We start from the raw sequence: 22,651 nt of genomic DNA on the forward strand, positions 1-22,651 counted from the left end.
TGTGCTGATGACCCTACATGCTTGATTTGGTCACATGCTGGCCTGACTCACTGTATAGCCCAATTCCATGGGCTGGATTTTGTTGTGCGCTGGCTCCATTGCACACCAGCACAGTTTAGTGCACAGGGGCACATCATCCAGCCTGTGGGATTCCCCATGGGTCTAGCAGTTTGGCAGCAATAGAGCTGCAATTAACAGTACGGCTGGTTCCTTGCTGTCAAATTTTCAGACCTGTGGGGAGACCAACAGGCTGCATGACCTGGCTTTATGGGCTAGATCTGGCCTCTGGGCTGGAAGCTGAGCACCCTTGCCCTAGAAGCACAGGAAGATTGGCTTGGCCCCTGCATGCTTCCATTTGGGCTGATTCTGTCCTCTAGTGCACTACCGTTCTCTCACTACAGATAACATGAGTTTTGTCATTGGCTGTAATGGAAGCTAATAGCAGGTCAAAATCTGTATTTATTCCACTGGTGTCAGTAGAGTCACCCCAGTTACGCCTTAAGATCTGGGGCTATTGAGCTCCTGGCAGTTCACTGCATGCAGGTCTTTTGAGGGAGACCTTCTGCACTAATGTCCTGTGTTTGGGGCATGACATTAAAAGCTCCCTGAAGATTTTCATGTGTGTTTGCCTTTTGCCCGAGGCTGAAATTTCACTTTTCCTTTATTATTGGCTCTATGTTAAGTGCCAGCAATCATTTGGATGGTAATTATCACCCAGAACTTGCATTTCAGCAGTTTTGTTGTGCATACCTTCTAGAATGCCTTGAGGTTTTTTGGCTGACTGGTACTCTTGCCCAGTTTGACTAAAATGGCTAATAAAAAACTCGGGGTCTTGCAGGTTGTTCCAATTAGGAGAAACTGGAGATGGAATCAGAGTTGTTTTTTTGAGAGAGAGTTCTGTTTATCTGCAAGAAAATACAAAGTCCTGTTTTCCTGAACACTTGAAGAATCAAGGCAATTTCCTTCCTTGCAGCGTTGTCTCTCTTAGCCAGGATTTTGACATAAATACATGCTCATTAGGCTTCTTCTGAACCATACTCCTTCTTTTGAGTTGAAACTTATGGCTTCAACCTGGGCAGTGTCTTCACCTATATGCTATCCAAAGCAAGAACAGGCATAGCCCTTCTAGCCAGATCATTGAACTCCTGAGTGGATTGGTATATCCCTTTGATTTTGGCGCAGTGACATGCCCATCTCTTGGATTAATGCACTGCTCTCTGTTTTCATTAAGCAGGACCTCTCACAGATATTTTACATGTAGTACAGTGGCTATACATACTGGCTTCAATGAGATTTAACCTACCTTGTAACAGAAGTACATAGATATCTGTGTATTAAAATATGTCTTACAGACAACTTTGGTACTTGTACTGCATTGCCCTTCTTTCGGGAACAGAACATGTTGTCCTATAACTTGAACTGTCACTGAAGAGTAGTAGGAGGCAATATTAATAAATTCCACATACTGCTTTAATATCGTCTGGCCATGAAACAATTTACACTCTAACCAGATTGCATTATGTTAAACAAACATGGAGGCTCCCCTTTCTAGTGAGAGCTGAGCCCATTAATAACACTGTTTATAATGTGCTTATTTGCTGATTTGGAGGTCAAGCATGTTCCACATTCCTAGTGCTCAAGGGGGGCTCACTTAGCAGGGATACTGCTTTACATTGGATGCATCTCCTTTTCTTACAAACCACATCTACATTTTCCAGAGAAATGTTTATGGCTTGGAGGTCGCTGACATAATTTTAAACATCTGCCTGAGCTCAGAAAGGGGAAGATTTTAATTGTGTTCTTTATGGCCTCTTTAAGTTTTGCTTATTTTTTTACACTCTGTGATTCATGTGTTGCACTTTTGCTTACTTCAGGCATCTTAAAATGTACAAACAGCAATTATTTCAGATTCAGTGAATGTAAACAATGCAGCACCTGCCACTCACATGCTGTCACTTGGCTTTTAAAACAGACCCTGGAAATTAATTTTAGTGCTCACAAAAAGTGTCAGTGCGGTGACAGCCCAGACGATGGGGATTTTGTATTTACCTCCTGAAGAAGCACAGGCGAACCAGTGAAAGGCCAAGCTTTCCACAAGCCGTCTTCTCGACCACCCACCAGCATGCTTCATGCCTGTTCTGGAAGGACCAGCTGGAAGGCTCTGGGGGCATTCAGTTTCTGTGACTTTTGGGGGAGGAGATTTTCCACTCTTTCACCAGCAGTGTATATTCCATTCAACACCTGGAACTCTAGTATGGAAAAGGCACTGGCATGCACTTTATTACTAAATCAACTTTATGTGCTCTGAATGTATGTATATTAAACTAGGATCTGCGTTGTAGCCTTGGCTTTTTGAGGGTGTGATTCAGTGGAAAGAGACAGCAGCTGCTCAAGGATGATTTTGTCTCCCTTTGTGATTCCAGAAGTTGACAACTGGGGGGTGTTTTGAAAATGCTGATTAGCTGAAATTAATTAAGGTCACATCTACACTGCTTTTTAGGGTTAATCTCAAACAGTCTGAGTCACTTGATGCAACTGCATAAATCACCCCTCTATACTACACCTAGAGGCTAGTACCAACCTGTCCACATTATGCTTCTTATTTCTTGAAAACAGCACCAAGATGTGTTGCAGGGTCCCTTGTGGAGCCCTTCTAGGAATCTGTCTACACACTACTTGCCCCCACTTCCAAGCTTGTCTCTCCTTGCTGGCAGTAGAGAGGGGAAGTAGAACATAAGGGCTAGTAGACAGGAGCCTGGGATTGTGGGATTGATGCTGACCTTTTTTTGAGGTCTGCACTCCCTGCTAAATTCCAACACATTTTAGGGAGAGGTGGGCCAGGAAACAAATGAAGATGTGGTTGACCTCATATGTGAAAGTCCAGAAGAGCTTTCAGTTTCAGTTTGATCTTGTTCTGGGAATAGAGCATTGTAGTTTAGAGCCTAGAGAGTATTGGCCTTAAAATTGACCCTAAGTATGAATGTAGATGTAACCCAGGTGGTGGCCCAATAGTTGCCACCGCTGCCCAAATATCAGGGATGGTGTGGTGAGAGTGGGGCAGGGCTTCTGGCCGCTCCAATTTACTTTCCAGCCAGCCCCTGCTGCCCACAGAGCAGCCCGTGGTCCCCAGAAGGTTTAACATTTAACTGATTTAACTATTTACACTTTATTTACAAAACAAGAATAATAGGAAAGGTTATTTACAAGTGATCTTAAATGGCAAGAATCACAAAGCAAACCAGAATGCATTAGTCAGCCCTTGACTCAAGGACCACAGGTAGGGGAACTGGCAGCTTTCAGCCACTGCTGAGATGCTACAGCAAGGAAGCAGGCTCCAACAGGCTTCCCAATAAGCAACAGACTGCAACAGCGTAGGCTTTTCTGGTCTGCTGCAATCAAATTGTATCAAACCCCAACCCTCCAAAAGAGGCTGAAGGGTGACCCTCCGTGGCAACCAAAAGGCAAGCAACAGAGTAGGCTCCTGCAGCAATCAGCTTGACCCAAGCACAAACCTCAGGGACTGTTAAGTCAGAGCAATGAAACGCTTTAAATGGCAAAAAGGCAACTTCCACACACAGCTGTAGTGTCAAATTTCCAAAAGAGCTCAGGGTCACATTTTCAAGTGCTAAGTACCGTCGCTCAAGGCCAGATCAGCAAAAGGGGCCAAACACCTGATGCTGGTCTCTAATTGGAAGCTGAGCTGTTTTGGAAATCTGGCTCCAAGATTGGGTTCTGATTTATATTTCTAAATTCTGTCATTAAAGTCTAGAAAGTTAACTCAAAGGTCATGGCCACAGGAGAACCAGACACACTATGTTCGACCTTGGCACAACTTGATTGTGGCAAAAATTCACAAAGTCTTTTTTGTAATTAAAGAAGAAGAAAACATGAGGCACAACATTTTAAGCATTCAAAATTCTTTTTGAATATTTTTAATGTTATACTATCATATGGAATTATAAGAAGTCAAATAAAGACACTTTTTTACAGAAAAGTTGTTTGAAATAATGTCAAATGTACTTCACTGCCCTTGGTGTCCAGTTCAGTCGAGCTGCAGTGGTATAGAACTAATTTTGCACTGGAGACCCCAGGTAAGGAGTTAAACAAAAGCTTGTGTGGTTATCTTATGCTGAAGTCTGAGCTACTGCAGCTTTCTGAAAATTAAAAAAAAATTTAAAGCCATTTTGTCCCATTTTGATTAACTCATCCCTTTCTGAGTTGGGTTTGTGGAGGCGCTGGAATGATTGACAACTCACACCTACTTTTGTTATAAAAGGTGCTGTTGATAACTCCACATTGGCTTACTAATACCTCTGCAGATATTCTCTGTCTTCCAAATACCCTTTTGTTTTGCTCCCTGCAATTGTTTATTTTATGGTGCAGACTATATTGTTAGGACACCATTGTAGTCCAATATTTTACTTGGCAGACCCATTCAGTCACAAGCTCAACCCCAGAGTTTCCCATTGCTAACAGTCTGTAAAACCTAAGCATTCTCTTACCATATGGTAAGGACTTATGGGTAAAAGAGGAAGATTAGCAAAGAGGTGATCTCACAGTCACTTATGCTTTTTATGCCGCCTGTGTGATAATGTAGTGATTACCGCTTCAAGGGCTGAGAGCTGATTATCAAGAATCTTCTCCAATGCCAACCGCTGTAAAATGCTAGATAACTGCTGATCTGTTTTATAGGAAGCTTGATGGAAAGCCATCTGACATTTGCAATTAAAACCTATTCTCTATCTAATTTATATTCTGTTGTGAAATGCACATGTGTGTGTGCATGCATGCTTACACTTGCATCCACACATACCAGCTTATTATTCTAGAGGCTTAGGGGGGAAGGTGGGACTGCATCAGAGTGGTGGGCTGCATAAATTAGTTTGATACTATGCGGCACTTCATTTTTTTATTACAAAAATACCTGGAAGTGTTGGTCTAAAACATTCTGGACCAACTTACCCAGACCTGATGGTATGACAGGGCTCAGCTGACAGTGCTCAGTATGCATCTGTAAAGATGACATCAGGGGGCTCTTGGTCAATGTGGTAGTCCTTTTGGGTACATGGAAGTAGACTTTAGGCTGCTCTGATCTGTGCTGGCTGCCCAGGGCCCACTGCAGTAGCTGAGCATCAAGCTGGGTGTAGAAATGCCTCAGTCAGGCTCTCTTTTTCTTGCCTGGCCTTCTGTTCAGAGTTCGATGGCATGGAAGTTGTCATTGTGTCTCAAGGCACTTGGGATTTTCCTTACCCTGGGATCCATTATCTGCTTTGCTGCTTTGCACCATGCATCATCATTCATGAGGATGATTATGTTCCATAGCTATCATATACACCCCAGTTGCATCACTGTGGTACCTTTCAACAGCACTTAGCTCCTGTAAACATATGAAAATACACATCCATGCTGCACTGTCGGACGCCCCAACCTTCCCAAGGGCACTGCTAATCACATTCTGTTTCTACTCTGGCTGCCTCTCTTTCCTGCTGCACAGGGCTGGTAATTGTGCTCACAGAATGAGCCCCATCCCCCAGTGGCTTATGCTGGAAGAAACTCTCCATCACTGTGCTATGGGGCAGATAGTCCCCTTGTTAGTAAGAAATCTTGAAAATGCTGCATGGAAGGGCTACTTTTGGGGAATTGAGTAGGGCTGAGTCAAGCCAGTGTTGTAAGGCCTGAGGATTAGCATTTAAGCCAATCAATAGCAGATCAGATTTCCAATTACTTAGAAGTAATTCATTCCAGCTCATAGCTTTTGCTGGAGAGAAGTGGGACCTATCACTGAGTTGCCATAGAGGGAGGGGTGGGTTGTACTGCATCCCTGGAGAATATTCAGGGTTATTTTGGCAGAGTACAATGGAAAAAGCATAGACCACGGCTGCCTTAACAACTCTTGGCCATGTGGATAAAGAAGTTTGCCTCCAGCCGTGCCAGACCCCTTTGCCTTCATTAGCACAAACATCAGCCTAGAGCTAAAAAAACTCAAGCTTCTTTTTCTGGCTGCTCCCTGTTCTACAATGCACATTGATTGGAACATCCCCCAGACTCTGGTGGCAGTGAAATAGAAGAAAATGGCACAAATTGCACGTCATGTTATATCTGGTTGGAATTTCAGCACCCCAGGGTCAACTGTAAATTATCCCCAAAGGACTGGTTTTGTTTATACATTAGATGATTTGGCTCCCAACCATCAGATTTGCCAAGTAATATAAATCTACAGACATTTGTTTTTGGCGGAGAATGCTCCCCACTTTGAAATCAAGAAAAGTTATTTTCCCAGAGCTAAGGTCAGCAGCTGTAGTGAAATAATGAGATAAAAAATAGCTTGTATTGCTTTTTACATGATTTTTTAGTGCATTGAAAGAATTATCTGCAACTGTCCTCCTTGACAGCCCAGCCTGCTCCTTTGCGCCCAGGCATAGGCAAAGATGGCACTATTCTCCAATTCATCTGTAGTTTCCACTAAAGGTGAACCTCCCCAGGGAGCTACATGTCTAGCATCCTGGATAGATTCCCTTATCTTCCCCTTCAGCTTTCTGAACAAGCCTTTAGAATAAGCAAAGCTGAGTTAGCCACAAAAAAGCTATGCCAAGAGTGTCATCAACCTGGTGCACAATATGAGGCCTCCATTCCAGATGAATACATTTGCTCATGCATCCCAGAAGTCACCATGGGGACAAAGCAGAGTTCGAGGGTCAACCTGAGCTTTATACCCACTGATTACCGCTGACCTGAAAATCTGCTCACTTCTAAGCTTGAGCACATCTGACTGCCTGTGAGAAGGGTACCTACCTACTTATTGCCACTGTCTCTCAGCTAGTAGCAGGCTTGAGATTGCAAGTACTTCTCCTTCCAATTTTGAAGCCTCCTTGAGGGGAGCTGTGTGTGCTATTTGACTGGAGGGGATGCATTTAGAAAGCTGAGGGAACAGCAGATCCTGTGAGCTTGGCTGCAGAGCAGAGGCCTTTGTTTGGTGTTTTTCTGTGGACTACAAAGTTCAAAGAGTGTAATGGGTTGAGGCTTCATGTTTCGTTCAGGCACAATATCAATTCCTTGGCTGGAGGGTTGTGGGGTTATGCAAATCTAATGAGATTTGCAGACTACAAATAGACTGAAGTGTTTGTTGTGAGATCCTGGGTAGAGATGGGCATGCAATGATTTTCCCATCCAGTGAGAATATGCAGCACTTCAGAAATTTGTATTTTTTCAAGAAGGCAAAGGATAAACATGTTGGCAAGCTGTTTGGATCCATCCAAATATTTCTCTCCAATCATTTCATTTAGCTTTGATTTCTACTTTTGTTCTAAACATTAACTTACATTTCTAAGTGGCAAGTCATTTCACGCTGAAGTTTCGTCATTTTCATTTTAAATGTGTCAAAACAGGACCTATTCGGAATTTCAAATCATTTTCTTTCTAGAAATATTTTGAAAAGGGACATTAATCAAACCCACACTTTCCTCTTCTTTGTTTGTTTGGTTTTGTTTCAATACACTGCCATTTATGGGAGAAAGGCTGCAACATGTTATTGAGACAGTCTCAATCAGCCTACTCCTGGGTCCAAGCTGGGTTACTCTGGGTACTATTACACTGCATTTAGGCCTGACCACAAGCCACTAAACCAGCTGAACCAGCCCCTGGGTAATACAGTCATCATGGACTTGCCCTACAGCTTCCCTACGCAGGGCCTAGAGAAGATGTGTAATTGGGAGGGGTGGCAGAGACGGGAGCTCTGGGGGTGGTGTCCATTACTTTAGACCATGAACATTAACTTAAGCTGCTCCAAAGGGTAAAATATAAGGGACAGGACAAGTGAGCCCAACTTTTCCTTCTCTGCTAGCACTGAAGAATTGCTCCCTGGATCCTGAAGCCGTCCCCGCCCCCCCAATCCCATTTAGTCAATTTAGGCCCTGGGCTGCTCTAACCAGTAGTGTAACGATGGGTGGGCAAGTGAGGCACAAGCCCCAGGCACCTCCTAAGGATGGCACTGGAATGGATCTGGGGAGGGTTCCTCAACTTCCCATCCCTTGTCCTCTACTCCCGGCCACTTCCCCTCACCTTGCACCTTCCCTGCAGTGGCTCCAGTTCCAGTTTTAGCTCCAGCTCCAGCAGCAGAGGGGACAGAGCAGCAGTGGTGGTCCAAGGTGCCTTGGGGTGTGGTGGCACATGGTACAAGAGCACTGGCCAGGGGTTGCTGCTGTGGGGGGAGATGTGATCTCCTTTTTTGCTGCCAAAAATTGGTGTTTAAATAGCTACTTGACATACTTGTTGGCTGAAAAAGGAAGTGACAGCTTTCCCCTGCTGGTTCTGAGGGCTGGAATACTCTGACTTCAGCGCTTTCTTTGTGCTCTGGGCTTCTCCTACACTTTTGAATGAATTTAGCGTACAAGAAAGTAAAACAAAAAGTACTGACTACCGACAGGCACGTCACAACGGGTTTTTATGCATGCTTCTCACAGCTCTCTGAGCATACTCAAGCCTCTTATGATTATAATTATATATTTATATTCTGCTCGGGTCATGGACCAGGAACAACCTCTTGGCTGATGTGCTGTACTGCAGAACAAAAATACAGCCCCTGCCTTGAGCATCTCTAAATAATAATGTAGACTTGAAAAGCCTCCTAGTAGCCTTGATCTTAAATATCTCTTGAATAGGAGCTGTGAGGTGTTCGATGTCCTCCTGTCACAGAGCTGAGCTCAAATCTTGTGATTAGTTTGTGATATTTCTGGAAACAGATAGCCACACAAATGAAAGGGAGTTGAGGACTGTGTCAAATAGTGTGAAGTGATATAGCCAACAAATAATATTTTGCGAGCCACAGAAAAAACAGAGAGAGCGAGAGAGAGAGCAAGAGGCAATCCAGAGAGGATTGTCTGTTGATTGTAATCACATTTTTGAGTTCCGGGCTGGCGTGTCTTTTTTTTCCCCCAGGATGCATAGGTCAATATTGAAGCTGTCTTTTGTAATCTTTAATTTGATTAATGCATTTCCCCCTCTAACTGCCTTAGTGCCGGGTTACATTTCATGGGTAAACAATGGATCTATTTTGTTCTCACCTACCCTGTTGAAAATCAGTCAGTGAAGTTACCTCTATGTAAAAGCTTAGTGAGTTAGAGAAAAAGGAGGGTCTAGGGGTTAGAGTACTCGCTTGGCCTTTTGAGACCGCAGTTCAACCTGCTCTGCCACATGCTTCCTGTGTGACCTTGGGCAAATTATATAGGGGCCAATTCCCATGTCACCCTCATGCACTGAAGTGGCACTTATGTTGCTCTGTAACTGCAGTTTTCATTCTGATTTTAAGACTCCATGTCCACCTGTGTTGGACTAGGATTGCCTGAGTACACATGAACTTGCTGGAAACAGAGTGGAGGAGTCCCACCCACCTTTTTTGCCAAAGAGCCGCATGGCTAAGCTAACTGCCAAGCAAGTAGTAAACCCAAGTTCTAGGTCCTCCCCTCACTTGTATGGGGTTGAATCTGGATGTCCCCTTAATCACCAGTGTATTCTAATTACCAGGCATTGCCTGGGGTACCCTTCAGCTTTCCTCTTAAATGTGGCCCCCTGGGCAGCCAAGAGGGGAAGATATGTTGGGCCAGGAGGAAGCAAGCAAATTGGGAGGAGCTTGGCTCTGTCAAATGGACACTGCCCTAACAAACAAGGGGCACTGGGTCCTTGCCCCAGCCTTTCCTTTAAGGCAAAGGGCAGGAACACAGGGCTTATGGGCCAGATCCTTCCTGTGAAGCCAGATGGCTTTGCCTATGTCTATGCAGGGGCCAGGCAACAAGGACCTGCACTAGGGCTGGAAACTGCATCCTTGACTCCACTGCTTCGCCCTGACCCCTTCCCCTGCCTGCTCTTTCTGCACTTTAGGCTTTCTGCACTTTAATATTTGTTGGCTAAAATGGATCAACAGCAGTGGGAAATATTGTGGAGAAGTAGAAGATGTAGGTTCAAACCTGACTGGAGGGGTTGGGGGGTTACACAAGGAGCATCCCCTTTCCCAGGGGATCCTGATGACTGACAGACTTTCCTCTCCTTTGCCAGGGAAGGGACCAGGCTGATGATGATCAGCTGGCTGCTGGTGAAAAGCAACAACTCCCAAAGAGCCACCTGTCACCTGTGAAGGTGGTGGGGGTGCGCAGAACAGCTCTCTTTGCCCCTGCCACTCCTGGTAGTGCCACTGCCACTTCCGAAACTCCAGGACTTGCAGTGGTTGTGGATATTCCTTAACCCGAACCTTCCTCCTGGCTTTGCTGATCAGCGGAGCTGGACGGGTGCGGGGCCCCTGGGTTCAACAGAACAGCAGTTCTGCCGACTGACATGGCCCTAACAAAACGGCTCCCGAGGGAATTGCTGCCACTGCTTTACCAAAGTTCCCCTTTGAAAGAAGTACTGTTCTGTAGCACTTTTGTCCATTTTGTAGCTCTGCAGACAGCTTGAAGGGCTGTATGCTCACTTTCTGTAGCACTACAAAGGTATATTTGATGCTATAAATGTAACTCTCATCCATGGCCTAGGCTTCCCATTCATTGTGCAAATGCAATAACCAACAGGCTAGTGGGCTAAAAGGTAGAAACTGCCACTCATGATCTTGTGTCAAGCAGCTGCTGGTTATGGTTCTTTTCCAATCCAACTTTTGGGGACTTTTGTGTGTAGCTGGGCAATTATATTCTACCTGAGAAGCTGTAAAGCTATTATTCAGCCTTCAAACATGCAGAGAAGGCAAGCACAGGGCGAGCTCAGCTACACAAGTGGAAGTGGGAATAAGTCTCTGCATAAGTGCCAAAAATTAGACTTATGCAGCCACGTAATGGATATTTGGAAGCATACAGGTCAAATAAGTATTGACCCTTACTGTCTGTGCTTCAGTTCCTCATCAGTAAAATAGGAATAGTAATTCCTATCTCAATGGGTGTTGTGAGGTACTCAGACTAAGGTAAACGGGGTCATATACATATCTTAGAGGAACAGGCCTATTTTTCTGAAATGGCCAGATCTTCAGTTGGTGTAAAGCAGTGTCCTTCCATTGAAGTCAATGGGAAAGATCCAGTTTTACATCAGCTTGTAATATGGTCCCAAACTGGAATTTTATGTTTAGCTATTCAGTTTCATAGCATATTATGGTCACATAGCTCTAGCTTCCTGAATCTCCTCCCCAAGAAGTATCTGATGAGCTGAAACATCATTTTTCAATTTAGCACATAATAAAGCTTCATCTTCAAAGCACTTTGAAAGCACTGGCTGAGAAAACTTCCAAGTAACCCCCTGGGAAGCAGGCAAGTCTGATCCTCATTCTGCATTGGGGGAAACCCATGCAAAGAGGTTAAGGTCAAGCCTTTGAAGAGCAGTCTCTAATTATAGGTGCTTCCATTTTTTGGCTCTGAGCACCTGTCACTCCAGATGCACTTAGTGAGATCTGTGGGTTCCTAGCACCTTTGAATATCAGGCCCGAGTGTGACTCATGACAAACCGAGGCCACCATAGTCACAGGCCATTTCTGAAATTTTGGTTTGATTATTAGTGTCAGCTGAAGAGAGACCAAAGAACAAGCGAGCTTGGGCTGGTGGAGGGCTGGACTGAGATACTCTGTGGTAGAACAGTGAAGGGGGAGGCAGTAGATCAGCAGTTGTGTGTCCTCATTGCAGTCAGTGATATCAATTACTTAGCCCAAGGAATCCCCACTTCACCTCAAACTCATTTAAAAAAAATATAAAAACATTTGGAGGAAAGGGTTGGATAAGGAGTTTAAAAAAAAGCTTGTGGAAACTGATCGGTTCCTTTTTGCTTACATGTCAAATTTCCACATATCAGATTGGCCTGAGGGAAAATGTGCTAAGTAGTTCTCCGCTGTTGTGCACCTTATGCAGTCATTTGTGCCACGGCAAGGTGGGTGTAAAGTGCTTCTATCCTGTTCTCATGACATTTCACACTCATGGTGCACTGGTAAATGTGGCAGGGGGAAATGGTTCATCTAGCTCACAGAGAAAGCTACATATTCTAGAATAGCTCAAAGCAATAATATATACTTTACTCCCCATGGCTCACTCCCTAAATATCCATGGAGAGGGTTCCATAGTTTGTGCAAGTACTGTCATCAAGTCATGCACAAATGACTTTGGTAAATACTTAGGAAAAGAGGCTCTGTTTTTCTATTTTTACAGACTAGTGACACAGGGATTTGTTTAAGAGAGTGAGCAGGATACAACTTTTCCAAATATTGGGCGAGGAATCTACACGGCTTGCTCATTTCAGTCCACCTAAGGTGTGCTTATTTACAGACAAACAGAGTCCAAAAGGAGCAGGTCAGTGGAGTCCTTTCATTTCAAATATCAAAGACAAAGACAGAAAGTGATCTGCAACCCACAGGGTGCAGCGCCTTGCTTTAACCTTTAGAGCTCCATACAATTTCTAGAGAGGGAAGATGTCTTGATGAACTCTGACTCCCTTTGGAAGGTCACCTTGATGATTTTATGCAGGCCTTGCACACATTCTATACTATTTGGAAGAAAAAAGGGTGATAGCTGTGCATTCATCTTGTCCATAGCTTTGGTAAGGCTGGGACACACCTGTGCAGGAGGCCAGTACAAGGTCTGTGCAAAACCCAAGTTCCACTTAAGATCTCTTTTGGAGACTTGGGTCCAGATTCTATTCTACCTAGTGGGCATCTAAGTGGACTTAAGTGCCTAAGTATGGTTTTATTTCACTCTGAAAAACCATTAATACATCTATTTTTTAATGCACCATCTTCTGACCCTTAAGATTGAGTCACAAAAAGGCAGTGAGAAGAAAAAGGATCCATCCACCTTTTGAATTAAAAGGTTTTCAGGGACTCAAGTAGGATGAAATAGAGCAGCACTTAGATTCCTAAGCTCATAGTAAGTGCAACAGAATCTGTCCCTTAACTATTGTATAAGGCTTGATCTGACTAGGTCCTAAGTGAATTTCACCCAAGGTGCCCTGAATTATGTGTGGGATTCAGAGCTGCAACAGTGGGGAGCACTGTATGGCAAGCCTGAAAGGCAGCAGCAGAGTGCAGCTTTAGCAGCAGAGGGTCCTGTGGGTCAGGATAGGGTACACTGGCCAAGTTGGAGCCCAGTGCTAGCAAGATGTGGGGGCAGGTTGTAGATTAGAAGTGATACACATTAGCAGAGGTGTGTTGGGCCCAAGAATCAATTAGCAAGAGACACATCAGGTGAGACTTAAATTGTCAAAGTTATAGATCACAGGTGGGAGGCCAAGCTGAAACAGTAGAGGTGCTTCAGGCCTGGGGTGCAGAGATCTGGTATGATTAGCAAGGCAGATCTCCCTCATCAAGTTAGTGCTGTCAGCCCTACATATTCATGGCAGTAGTCTCCAAAAATAGTTGGATCTGGAGTCAGTATCTTTTTTAAATGGAGTTTGTCTCTTGGTTCTGTCCTGTAAAGGATATAGCAAAGTGTGAGAGCCTTCTGAACCAATGGTTGTGGCCACTACCTGTGCAGTAATGGGTGGGTGCTCTGCTTGGAGTTACTGTGCTTGGCATTACATATCTCAGAACACCTGAGGTCACCTAACAGCATATTAACATCAGGCCCCTTCCAATGTAGGGTCAGATCTTTGAGTGTCCCTGTGGTCAGATTTTGTCTCCCAAAAATACTACTTACTGTGAGGGGCGCGAGCCAGGTTGCGGCTGTTGCCCTGGTGGGTTCTATCCCCTGATGTTAGGTTGCGAGAGGGAGAGACGGACTCGTAACGGTTCCAAAACATTTTCTTTTATTTAGTCTCTTTCTTGCGCACCACTGATGTAGATGTGGCTGCGCAGGCAGTTACGCTTGGTTCAGTCCAGGTTCGGATAAGGGACGAACGAACGACAAACAAAGTCTCTCACTTACGCACCACCGGTGTGAATGTGGCTGCACGGGCGGATTTCTGTCCCAGTTCAGGTAAGAGATGAAAGAACAAAAAACAAAATGATGGATCTCGGTTCGGGTGAGGGATGAACGAATAAAAACAAAATGATCCATCCCGGTCCGAATAAGGAACGGATGTAAAGCAAAACGATGGATATCCTGAGAATAAAACGAACCAGTCGGTACAGAGTTGCTCCGGAGACAGGAGAAGCCGTGGGAAGCTGGCCAGGCCTACCCACTGAGCGGTGGAAGCTCTGGCTTCTGCTGTAGCTAGCTGACCGAGCGATGGATGCTCTGGCATCTGCGCACTCTCTCTCTCTCTCTCTCTCTCTGGGTGGAAAAATCCAGCCCAGTCTTTATAGGCCAGATGACAAGCCAACCTCAAACCCCGACTGGTCACATCTTTCCCGCCAAAATGTTCGCAGGTTTTTCCCCAGGGGACAGGGTTTTCCCTGCGTATGGCCAGGGGCCATGTGGCAAACCAAATAGGGGCTTTCCAAATTGTGAGGAGAGTGCTTGGCGGCATCTGTTGCTGGGTAAAGCTGGCAGAGTCCAGCTGGAGCGTGACACCTACTTCCTAGGATTTTTGTCTGTAGTGTCCCATCTTATATAATGATAGAAAAGTAGAGCTGGAGTGGCCCCTTGGTCAAGGCAAGATGGTCTCTTTCTAAATCATTCTAGACAAGTGTTTGTCTAACCTGCTCTTAAAAACTTCCAAAGCCAGAGATTCCACAACCTCTGCAGGTTTCCTGTCTTACAGTATATCATGAAAATGATCTCCATTGCCATATTACAACCTGCTAGAAATACCAGCAAGGGGAGAAAGAACTGAACATCTCTTGTTTTCCATCATGGTTAGAATCCAAAGATGTTTTCCCCCATGAAAGAGGCTAAAAAACCATGTAGTATAAGCCCAGAAACTTTGGAGTGAAAAGGTTTGAAGAGTCAGGTCCTTCCAGATATTGAGCTAAAAAATGCTTTGGGTGAAATTTTTGCTGTATTTGAAGTCTATGGAAAAATTCCCACTGATTTCAACAGAGCCAAGGTAAAGGGTAAAATGGAAGCTCTGCTACCTTTTACTGCTAACATAGTAGCATAAATACCTTTTTCCAGGCTTCACGGCAAATCCAGTGATGAGTTTGGCTATGGTAGTTCCATTGATGTACTTTGCAACTGTCCTTTTGCCTTCAGTGAAGCCTGGATTTGGCCCAAAGTCATTCTAAGCCTTTTGGCTACATGAAGTATTGTATCAATTTAATATCTTCTCTCCGGGTAATATTTCCACACTTTTAGGGGGAAGGTACTTGATGATCCTGTGACCTTTTTCCATTTCTAACTGCTGGGACACTAATCTGACTAAATCTCTTTGTAGCAAAGGTTTGAGGATGGTGTAATCTGTCATGCCATGAATGTGGCAATGCATTGTAAAAATAGATTTATACTGAAATGCTATTTTATTGCAGCAGTTGCTATAGTTTCAGTTCTGGCAAAGATTTCCTTACAGTAAACCCTGGCTTTCCAGGGGGTGTTACAAGTCAGTTGTTTTGATTCACGTCAGGCTAAAAAGCGGCACAAAGAGGTCAGTCATGTGCAAAACTAATCTCCAAGATGTCCTCAGAACATTCTTGAAGTGCACGCTGCTTCTGCACAAGACAATTATTAACTCAGTTGCAATGCTCATATTACATTGCTCAGTCCTAGGTTGCAGGACAGCAGAAAATTACTGCAACGAGGAGCAACATAGAAAAAGCGAAGTGCAATAATGATTTGGTCACCTGCATTCAAAAAATTGAGCTCCAGTTCCAGTGCAAAGGTACATGTCTTGTATTTTTAGTTTTAATACCTTCTCTCTTTCCCTCCCTCACCCCACATGATGCAAATATAATATCCTATTATTTCCAAAGATACAGGAAAGAAAAGAAAAAACATCTAAAGCATAATCCTGTTTTACCTGCTTGAGACTAACTGAGTTACCAATTCTGTTACCCCACTGGGCATGTGCATCCCCTTTATGGGAACAGGGAGATGTCTGGGTGTATCCAGAGGGAAATCCTCTTTCAATGGGTGGGTAATAATGTTCCAGAGTGGGTAATAAAATCACTCCTGCACTTTAGTCGAGTAGCTCAGAGGTGATCTCAAGATGTACTCTGGTCCTCCATTAAGTGAAACAGAATTCTGGAACCTTGTGCGTGTGTGTGTGTGTATCACGTTAGCAAGCACTGGAAGCCACAGACAGACTTGAAATGCAGCGCAAACATCATAATAGGCTCTTAGTGTGTGACAGGTCAGCTGGCCTGCATATGACATGATGTAATGCATGCACACCAAATAGCAAGAGCTTGATTTTGGGAAATTACCTTTCCCACCTCATGCAGAGCTTTAGGCCAGAGCCTTAGGTATGCCTTAGGCCATCAGAGCTGAAGGGGAACTGTGAGGCCTTGCCTTGTTTCCTTTGCACTGGGGTGAAAGCTTGTGGGGGTGAAAATCAGGAGAGCTTGTGAAAAATGGAAAAAGAAAATGCATATAAACTATTGAGAGTACAGAGGTTATTTTCAATCCATAGGTTTAAAAAAAGGACTGTTGCTTTCATTCTTTTGAATATTTTCATCAGCATGTTTCTAGAAAACGGTAAGTTTCAATGCTTCCCATTTTGGTGCTTTGCTTGGCTTTTCTTTCCTCTCCTTTTCTTCCCTTTTTTTCCATTCAGCTACTGGGAAAAGAAAAAAAAAAGCAAGGGGACAAAGGGGAGATACCGCTGTAAAGTTGGCTAAACTCTTTCCCAAAACGTTCTGCAAAAATGGTCAATTTTTTTTAAAGGTTATTTTGACCATGTTTTTCATTTGAATACATATTATTTAATACAGTTGTATGTAGATGGAACTTAGTGTGGATATTTACTTATCTAAGATCTCATTCCATAAACTTTATTTTCTCACATATCACAGCCTCCTCCCTAATAAGATGCACACCGTAGTTTTTGAAAGGCAGAATGCAGAAAAAAAGATTTTCCCCCAAGTCATGACTGGCTGTATGACATAGAGTAAGACCTACTGGAAACAGAGAGTGTCTAGATAGCATGGCATCCCAGAAGACTGTCTGGGCATGGCAGTGGAAATGTTCTGGTGAGGCAGGACAGCAACAAGACTAGGTCACAGACCCTTACAAGGGCAGTAGTAAGATGGCTTTGGCAACATGTTTTTACTGAAGTTCTTATAATTAAGAAAGAGTTGTTTCCACACCACAAGCTATATTGAGACACTACACAGCTTGCTTGCCCCGAGCCAACTCAACTGCTTCTTTAGGCGACAAAGCTCACCAAGTTGCTACTGCAGATTCCTTAGCAGCTATAAGAAGGTTAACACTGGACTCTGCCCCTTCTACTTGTTGGACCAGAGAAAAGTGGGAGCTATTTTGGCAGCCATTAGAGCACAGTTTCTGCATGCTTCTGTTCCTCCATTCTTCAATTCCAGTGAAGAATAAAACAGCTTCTTTGCTGAAGACACACACCTCAGTGTTGGAGGGCTGATTTTAAGGGAAAGGGTCTGTGGTATGTGAACAAACATGGTAGCTCACAGCACTTCACTGTAACAGAGATGGCTATTTTCTGAGCCTCTTTAGGGGGAAGCTAAGGCATACAGTAGTTATGACTTGGCCAAGGTCACACAACTGGTCAGCGGCAGGACAAGGAGTAGACTGCAGGTCTTAGGACAAAGTCCATTAAGTTGCATTGCTGTGAGTACAGAGCGGTCCAGTTCACAGACAAATGTAACTGAAATACAGAATACAGAGGGTAACTAGTAAAACTTCTGTATGTTTCCTTAGCCTTTAACTTACTTTCTTTAGGACCTACTCAGAATAGAAATTATATGAGCACTTGGATACAAAGCCCATAGTGAAAACTGGTTGCACACATTCCCCTTCCTGGAATTTATTCATGAGGTAGCTGTATGAGGCTGTTTTACAGGGAAGCAGACTGAAGCCAAAAGGTAAAACGATTTGCTTAAAGTCCCAACATAGGACAGCAATGAAGAGAACTCAGCTTTCTTTTTTGGCTTCCAGTCTTTTGTTCTAAGCATATGCTCTCATCCTACAGGCAGTCTCCAGCACTCTTGATACTATATCTGTCCTTAACATATTATGGGTCTGTGTCAGTTTTCTGGCATCATTATAGTAAATTGTCAGTGACGTACGAGCTGAAAAATCCCCTCTGGAAGATATGGAATCTGCAGACAGTTCTTTGAAATCCCCTGCTCTGATAGACCCAGGTCACCATGCCAGAGCCTCCAATAAGGGAGAGGACAGGAAGCCGTTTTGAAAATAAACCCTTTCTGTCCCTGTGAGTGCTCCTGTCCTTGTTCCCCGTCCCTTTACTGCCACAGGATTTTTTTGGGGAGAAGCACACAGAGCGAACCACCTGCTCACATCCTCTTTCATCCCTTCCCTCTGCCAGGTGTGCTCCATCTCTGTGACACCTCTATAGGCTGAGCAAGTGCTGAGCTGAGACTTCTTGAATGCAAAGCTCTGTTTTCTCCATCATTATCTCATCCTCACTCCCATTTATCTGTCTCCTCTGTCTGCTGTTTCCCATCTGTCACCTAGACTGCAGACTCTCTGGAGCAGCGAGTGTCTTTGGACAAGTCTATACCCCCTCTATGCCATTGCCAGGAGCATTATCAGGATGCTTGCCCTGCCCACCAGCTCCTGTCCCACACCCCAAAATTAGGCAATATAGCCCTTTTAGAGTGGCCCTGGTGATGTGTCCAGCCCTGGTCTCAGGCTCTCTGTCTTAGGGTGCTTATTCAAGCATGCTCAGAAACACCTTGAGGCAGCTACACAGTCTCATTTGTTGGAATTTGGCACATGCACCGCAGGATCCAGCATGCAGGGTTTCCTTCATGGCAGTGTCCTGGGATGTAGCATGCAGGCTGCGTAGTCAGACTAGCTTGTTCAGCACTTCATTCAATCGCAACCAGACCCATCAACCAAGCACCTGGGTACTTTCATTAAAGAAAGAAGGTATCATCATCTGAATTTGGGTTGCATTTTTTGAAGTAAGGGCTGGTCTACTTTTCTACTCAGGAAAGCCAATCTGAATTACTTAGATGCGAATATAATGTAGATTTATTGAACTGGAATTAGCCTGTGTATAGACTCTTCTATCTGGAGTGAAAGTGGCCTTAATTTTACTTAGGTGACTTCACTTCAAAAGCGAATTAAGCTAAATCAAATTCAGGCTACTTTAATTTGCGATAAGATTCTTTACACAGAGGTTAATACAGTTTAACAAATCCACTTGAAATGTGTGAGAGGTGATGGTGGTATTTGATCTTCTACTGTCAGCCAGACTGAACTGCAGAAACCCTTGTCCTGCTCTCAGATCTTTTGAACAATCAGAGCAGGCTCAGTATCCCCAAAGGAGTTGGCCCAAGTTTACCCAAGAACCATGACATGCTGGTTTTTTGGGATTTTCAGTTTCTTCTAAGTAGTCAACCATCCAGTAAAGCAGAAATTTCTTTATCTTACCGTATAAATACAGCCCTACTGGAGACTTTATTACAGAATTGTCATTCTTGATGCATTTAAAGTACTGATTTAGTACTGACATGTATATGGCACATTAGCTATGTCCCCAAATCACAATAGAAACTTTGACTCCTGAAGGCATGAGGATGGCTCATAGACATATTAAGGGCCATCTGCACTACAAAGGTGGTGCCCTATTTTGCCTGTGTCTGGGGACAAATGTGTAGGAACCCTGTCACTCAGTATCCTTCTACATAGTGTGTAGGCAGGGCTTGTATCTGAGGGTATGTTTATACTGGTAAGCGTGGCCTTGTGTTTGCCCACAAACAGCCCAAGCTAGGTGACCTAAGACTGTTGACATTGTGCTCCTTATATTTCAAGCACAGCACAAAAATGTATCCCAAGTTCTTTTACAGCACGCAAAATGGAGTCTTCTAGGAATCCATCTGCACACGACTTCTCTCTTGTTTGGGATGTGTGCCCACTTATGGGCAGTAAAGAGAAGAAGTAGGATGTGGAAGAGCCAGAAGCAAGGGATAATGGGGTTGCTATTGGTGGAGTTTCTGTGCTTGAGCCCTGCCTATCCCTGTCAGTTCCAAATACTCTTCAAGAAGCGGCAGGCAGGTGGGTGAGTACAGGTCAGGAGAACCTCTTACATGGAAACTGAGCAGCTCTGACAGCCCCCAAGATCTGAGCATAAAGATTTGGTATAGTATAGGGCAGGTATAGCAAACATACAGTCTGAAGGCTGGATCAGCCCATGCAGCTGTGGCCTGTAGAGCTCCTAGAAGGGCTGGGAATTTGAGGGAATGGTGCATAGGGACAGGGCTCACTGCTGAAATCTGGGGCATCGGGCCCTGTTATGAGTGCATGTTGGCATCAGGGAGGGAGGGGGTGAGAAATAGCTGCATTAACCCTCTAACCCTGGCTGTTCCCTGATGCTGCTTGCTCTGCCACTGCCACTGGATCTAGGTCCAGCCTGAAGTCTGGATATGGCTGGGAGGCCAACAGAGTTTGACACCACTGATACAAAGGCTGGCAGGTATGAGCCTGAGAATGATTTCAAGTTCATTGGACCCTTACTACCGGTGTAGGCAGTGCATTAAATCCTGATTTCCTGGGACAACTATATGTCTACTGTCACTCATTAATCTTCATTTCTATCCAAACCACCTGGCCCTACCCAACCATTGTCAGGGGTCATAAGCCAATGGGCAGCTCATGCCAGCAGTCAATGATACAGAGGAAGCCAATGCTAGAATCTGGCTCCTCCTTCTTATGGTACCTACTGAAGGTTTGCTACTCCTAGCTGAAGCACCAAAGCCAAGCTAAGCACATACCTCCATTGTTGCTGTTTCAAACGTCACCCTTTGGGGAGCCATCACAGCCTATATATATATATATATATATGAATACTTGTGCAGCCATTGGGGTGCTAGGAGTTTAGAGAAGGAGAGTGAAAAAGATGTGGATCAAAATAAATTTGTAAATGCTTGTGGTGATAACCCCGCTTCTGCTCCTTGAGAATCCAAGGCAGCCAAGGGGGAGATGAGATGGCCCTCCGTGTCATAGGACATTGTTTATTTGTGAAAAATGAACCACTGGCTCCAGTCCCTGCCACCAACTCCTCTCTGGTGCTTTGCAGTTGTGTGTTGAAGACATCTGGATTCAATAACTCAGTTGATACAGCCCATAAAATTAGAAACTGAACACTCCAGAAGGCATAGGTCAGCGAGTGATTCATCCCAATATAATGTTTTGGGCTGGAGTGCTCTGGGATTAAGTAACAGATTTTGTGAAGTTCTGGAGGGCAAAATGGTGCAGAACCTCTGCCCACATTTTTGAGCTAAGCAAGGAGAAGTGGGAAAGGAGGGGGAGGCCATCATCTCCTTAAGATTTTCCCTGACTTCTGAGAGTACAAGTGGAGACAAGCAGGGATATAATCATAGTCCTTGGCACCTCTGCAACATCCATTATCCAAGCAACTCCATGTAGTTTCAGGAAGAAGGGTGGTCCAGTGCTGAGGATGTTAGCCTGGGACTCAGGAGTTTGCTTCTGTTGCCACAGATGTACTGTGTGTCCCTGTGGGGCAGCCACCTAGGGCCAGGCCCAAAAAAGGTAGCTAGGCACTTGAAGTCCCACTGATTCCACTTCTGCTTCACTGATCTGTAGTTCCTCATTAGTAAAGTAGGGATAATAGCTCTGTCCTGTATGCTCAGCCCAGCTCCATCCCTTCTATTCACCACTTCTGCTCTACCTCCTGCAGTGCCCACCAGGCTCAGGGACCTGTCTCTCTTATCGTCTCTTTAGGGGCTGAGGTAGTGGGGAGAGCAGCTGGGGACTTCCAGTTCAGTACAAGCTTTTTTTGCTGCTTGTATGCCCGACCCCTGCCCTGGATGGATTATCTCCAGCTGGCTGGCTGGAGGCTGGTTCAGCTTCTGATGCCCAGTTAATCTGAGGTTGCCAGCTGGCATGGTGTATTCTGTGTTAAAAACCTTAGACTCTAAATACATGGGTGACCTGGGATCACTACAGTAATGTTGTGGCATGGGTTTGGATAGGTGAAAGATTCCATACACGTCACCCAGCTTTTAGCCTTCCCTGTAATGGAGCATGTAGTGAAATCAGGAGATTACATTTCATGGGTCCAGAGTATAAAACACAAAGTGAGATCAGTGAAAAGATGTGTAAACAAGCCAAAACTTAAACAAAATTCACCCAAGTCTCCATATGGTTGGGACCTACTGTGCCTTGCACAGCTTTAGTTACCAAAGAGGATGGCGGCTGATGGGAGGCAAGGCTGACTTGAAGTAGCCAGAAGCCAGCTGGCAGGTAGGCAGAGTCAAAGCAGACTGCAATATTGGCAACACTTAGTTCAAGTCTTGTGGCAGATGAGATACAGGTACATAGTAGGGCTGTGTGAAACTTTGAGTGCTGATTTGATTTGAGGGAGATTCAGCTCGATTCGGTGGCTGAACCTCTGAATCAAATCGGGACCAATTTAAAGGTCTGAACCGCTTCAAATCTTTAATGATTCGGCCAGTCCCCAGTTGCTGCAGCAGGGAGCTGCAGCTGACTCCGAGCTGGTAAGTACTAGGGGCAGGGGAGGGCACCATCAGGCGGCCCCCTGACCCTCACCCACTCCCAGTACTTTATAGAAAAGCGTCAGTGCTCACTGGGTGCTGTGGGGCGGGGGGGCGATTCCAGATACCCCCACTGTCCCACGCTGCATGATG

The 22,651-nt window shown here is 44.7% G+C and overlaps 1 protein-coding gene across 1 annotated transcript in view; it reads left to right on the top strand.

Moving 5' to 3' along the window:
- Positions 1–15,581: 15,581 nt before the first annotated feature.
- The window catches only part of TRIM16 (tripartite motif containing 16), an 87,314-nt gene continuing 80,244 nt past the window's right edge, over positions 15,582–22,651 (top strand). The window contains exon 1 of the mRNA XM_019542727.1: positions 15,582–15,705. Within this exon, the coding sequence (XP_019398272.1) occupies positions 15,655–15,705 (51 nt within the window). The 5' untranslated portion in view covers positions 15,582–15,654. The remainder of the gene's footprint in view (positions 15,706–22,651) is intronic.

This window comes from Crocodylus porosus, unplaced genomic scaffold, assembly GCF_001723895.1.
Source record: "Crocodylus porosus isolate Cpor-Errol unplaced genomic scaffold, CroPor_comp1, whole genome shotgun sequence".
NCBI lineage: Eukaryota > Metazoa > Chordata > Crocodylia > Crocodylidae > Crocodylus > Crocodylus porosus.